Below are 4,621 nucleotides of genomic sequence, written 5' to 3'. Positions count from 1 at the left end.
TAAAACACTAGGATTAATCACTAAGCATGAGACCACTTCAAACACTATTGGAGATATCTCTTTGTGGACCTAAAATTTGGTTGAGGATATAGTAAAAAAAATGCATAAGATACATACCCAGATATTGTAAGTCTTACTCCCAAATATAATCGGGAAGTAGTAAATAAGATTAAAGTATTGGTATAGCTGAGTCAAATTACATTTAAGACTAACAATCAATATGGAGCATGATACGGTAAATTCATATACCTTGAGAGATTGCCAAGCAATACAAAGGCAGTTTGTCAATAGATAATCTAACATTTCGTGAACTAAATCACCCTTAAAAGTTTATAAAATTTTTGATTGAATACTACCCTTAGAGCAACCTCAATAGTGAATGATTTTAGATGGTTTTTACTGAAATAGGATGAAGGAGAAAAAAAAAGCAAAAAAAAAAAAAAAACAAACAAACAAACAAACAAATAAGGACACAACAGTGTTTACGCACCCGCCATGTTGGGCGCGAGTAGTGCCCTTCTTGCTGAAGCTGCACGTCTCTTCCTCTCTCCACTCTGTTGCATAGACCCCACAAAAAACCTTCATTTGTAGTAAAAAAAATAAAAAATCACCCTTTTCATTTATTCAAAAATAACACATGATTTTTTCTTTCTAAAAAAAGTGAGCAAAAATCCCTAAAATGGGTTGCTCTTAGTGGCTCAGTGTTGAGCGTTGACTTCATTAGAAACGATTTACTTTCCGACCAATAGTTACCGCCAAAATCTATTGTGGCCTTCTTCCAATTCAATGCGTCACTTTCACTCTTCATCTTCCCCACACGTTACGTTGATTATGTGCACGCAATCACACCACTCATGCGGCCCTGCCTATGCTGCTTTACCAACAAACCCAAACCCAAACCTCAATCCGCTCCTCTCGCCCGCTGATCGCAACGATGACGCCCCGTCTTCCGCCTCCATCTCCATCTGTTCCTCTCCGATTCACTTCCTCGGGATGATCTTCACTTCTTGGCTCAATCGCCGCCGTCTCAGTCGCTGTCTCTTCCTCCTCTTCTGCTCTCCCCTTCTACTCCCGCTGCTCTGCGCCACGTTCCCCTTAATTTTATCCCTCGAATTTTTCTTCCGTTTCTGCCGCCGTCGCCGCCGCCGAGGGAAGTTGAGATCGCCGGAGGGTTTCGATGGACGCGACGGAGATGGGTTGCGCCGCTCCGAGGAGGGACGATGCGACGAGAAGCCGCTTTTGCACCGGTATTTACAAGATCAGTTGGTTTTGGTGATTGGATCTGTGTACAGCGGTGAGGAGGAAGAAGATGGGAATGGTGTGGGGCTAATGTAGAATATTTTCAAAGTACGAGCCCTCTTTTGCAATGATGGGAAACATTCATGGTTCATGAAATTATGAATGTATACTTTTGTTGAACTTTTCGGTTACATTTTCTTTTTCTGTTTCTCTTCTCTATATATTATTGACTTCTTATGTATGACAACATATAATTCAGCAAGGTGTTTGTACATTTTCCTACCATTAAAAATATTGAAATTTCGATTTTCGATTTGCATGTTGGGTTCCTTTCAAATTTTATATTTTCCTTTTAGTCCATGAATTTTTCTAAAATGACCTTCCAGTCACAAAAAGTAACTTGAAGTCTTTTTTTTTTTTTTTTTTGTTATTTATTTTTTTGGTATGAAACAAATATGTTATTAAACTGTTCATAAGATAATAATTAAGCGACTTAACTACGGAAAAGAAACTAATTCAATATCTTGACGCGTAAAAAATATACAATTAACTCTTTTTGAGTACATATAATTAACTCTTTTAGGTGGTAAATCTTGAACAATTCCTTTAGGTGAGAAGTGTAGACAAATCTATTCCGTCCATTTAAGATTATCAAATGTTGAAAATTAATTTAAAAATGTGAAGAAATGCAGTGAATTTCAATAATTACGATTGTGTATTTGTAAATATTTGACAGTACATGCATTTGGAAACGTTTTGACAATGTATTTGGAAAACAATTTTAAAATGCACTGTCAGTTATTCGCGAATGCACTTTCAAATGTTTCTAAATGTACAATCTTAATTACAAAATGCCATCGTGTTTTTCATTTATTTTTCTTTATTTTTAAACTGTTAGATCTACTAGATCAATGTCTAGGATTTGAATTTTTCACACTTTTCACTTCGAGGGTTGTTCCCATAGAAATCAGGTACGGATGCCAATTCAATCTGATTCCGATGGGAAAACTCAGTCCCCACTTCGACGGGGGTGGGAACGGAAAATTTCTTTGGGGAATAAGGACAGGAATGGGGAGACCATGGGTAGTTAACTTGGATCACGGATGGTAACAATTTAAAAATTTAACCAGTCGTAGTCGTGGTCTTCATGGAAGGACCATGTGCGATTAAAATATGATAGTTAAAGGACCATAAGTAGTTAAACTTGGATCACGAATGGTAACAATTTGAAAGTCGAAGGACTACGGTGGTCAATTTGAAAGTTTAAGATTAAACGTGACAAAATAAACCACTATACTTGAAGAACCCGAGATGGTATTAACTCATTTATATCACTGTTGCAAAAATCCCCGCCTAGGCGCTAGGCGCTCCTAGACCGAGGCGAATTGCTCCCTAGGCGTCCGCCTAGGAGGCTGCTTAGCGCCTAACTCGGCCGAGTTGGCGACCGATTAGGCCGAGTTAACTCGTCCAACTCGGCAGAGTTAGCCGAGTTAACTCGAGCGAGTCGGCCTTGTTAATTTTATTATTATATTTATATATATTTAAATTTATTTATTTACATAAGTAAGAGACATATATATAATATATATATAATATAATATATGACATACACCCACACACATGAATTAATATTTTATTTTTACAAGCCGCCGCCTAGAACTGCCTAGACCGCTTAGACGCTAGGCGCTAGTCTACCGCCTGACTAGTGCCTAGCGCCTACTGCAACCATGATTTATATATATATATATATATATATATATATATATATATATATTTATTTATTTATTTATTTATTTATTTATTTTTTTTTTTTTATTTTTTTTTATATGTACTGATATTGAATTTGGACTTTTGATTTTTTTAAAAGTTATTATGTATGGATATTTGATATTTTGGTTAAGGACTTAAGATTTGAACAATTTGAATCTTTTAAGTATTGTTTAATGTGTTTTAAGTAATTTGCGCTAGTTGTATTTTTAAATGATTGTATGTTAGGCTAATTATATATATAAATATATAAATTAATTATATACTTTAAATAAAATATTATTTTATTTTTATTTTTTTTTTTTGAGAGAATAAAATATTATTTTATAGTGTACAAAAAATTAGGAAGTGTATAAAGTTTTTTTAATAAAAAAAACAATTGGGAAAGGAAATCCCGTCCCCGAAATATCCCGCAGGGACGAGGATGAGATGTAATTCCCCATCCCCGTCAGGGAACAGATCAATGGATTAGCTGCTGCATACTCACTGGTTTAGGTATTCTTAACTGCACAGTGACCATGATTAAACTCCTGGCTTACGGTATCTTTTATGGTGATCAGATAAGAAAAATTTTTGTCTATTTCTCAGCTATAGTTTCATGTTATGTTTCAAGTCAAGGACTCAAGGTATGATATGTAGTTCTTGAAATATGATTATATAAAATTGGTTTATTGTAGACATTTTAGTTGTTTATATATTTTTTTCGTATAGCTTTTAGATGAAAAGAACAAAAAGAGAACAAAAAGAACAAAAAGAGAAGGGTTATGAAAATTTTATACTAGTGTTACATAATTAAGTATATGATTTTCAGCGATATGGAATTGGATTTTCTTGAATAAATAAACTCAATGCTGCGCTAGTGGACATAGGCAATGAGGACTTGGCTAATATAATGGAAAAAGTACAGTTTGGTATTTTTGGTTGAATATAGGCATACACATAAGTAATAGTGCTTCCTTTGATCGCAAATTATATCGTGGACCGTGGTCCACAATGCATTGTGAACCGCGAATCAAAACGACGTCGTTTTGATTAATGAAAACAGACGGATGAATTCGCGTTATTCACTTTCAGTTCATATACACTGCAGTTACATTTTAACACAACTTCAATTACATTTCAACACAACTGCACTTACATTTCAACACAACTACAGTTACATTTTGATATAACTACAGTTTCATTCGATAATATAAAAACACAAATATGAAACTGTTATTCAGTATCAATTCATATACACTGCAGTTACATTTCAACACAACTACAGTTACATTTCGATATAACTACAGTTTCATTCGGTAATATAAAACACAATGTGAAATTGTTATTTAGTAACTGTTATTCAGTATCAGTTCATTACACTGCAGTTACATTTCAACACAACTACAGTTACATTTCGATATAAATACAGTTTCATTCGATAATATCAAAACAAATGTAAGGCGGTATCTTTTGAAATAAACTGCAGTGTCAATTACGGGCTCCGTCTTTCACTTACTGAAACGACATTGTTTTGGGACCACGGTCCACAATGCATTGTGGACCGCGGTCAACGATATAAGAACTGTCCTTTGATCTAGTGTATGAAACATTTCTAGGGGGTGGGGGTGGGGTG

The 4,621-nt window shown here is 34.8% G+C and overlaps 1 protein-coding gene across 1 annotated transcript; it reads left to right on the top strand.

Moving 5' to 3' along the window:
* Positions 1 to 773: 773 nt before the first annotated feature.
* On the top strand, positions 774 to 1,558 carry LOC116017032. Its single transcript, XM_031257537.1, has one exon. The coding sequence runs from the start codon at positions 787 to 789 to the stop codon at positions 1,333 to 1,335; it is 549 nt and encodes a 182-aa protein (XP_031113397.1). The 5' UTR covers positions 774 to 786; the 3' UTR covers positions 1,336 to 1,558.
* The last annotated feature ends 3,063 nt before the right edge of the window (positions 1,559 to 4,621 follow it).

The sequence above is a fragment of the Ipomoea triloba genome, chromosome 4 (assembly GCF_003576645.1).
Source record: "Ipomoea triloba cultivar NCNSP0323 chromosome 4, ASM357664v1".
Taxonomy (NCBI): Eukaryota; Viridiplantae; Streptophyta; class Magnoliopsida; order Solanales; family Convolvulaceae; genus Ipomoea; species Ipomoea triloba.
The sequence above is the reverse complement of the archived record's forward strand: the minus strand, read 5'-3'. Positions and strand labels throughout refer to the sequence as shown.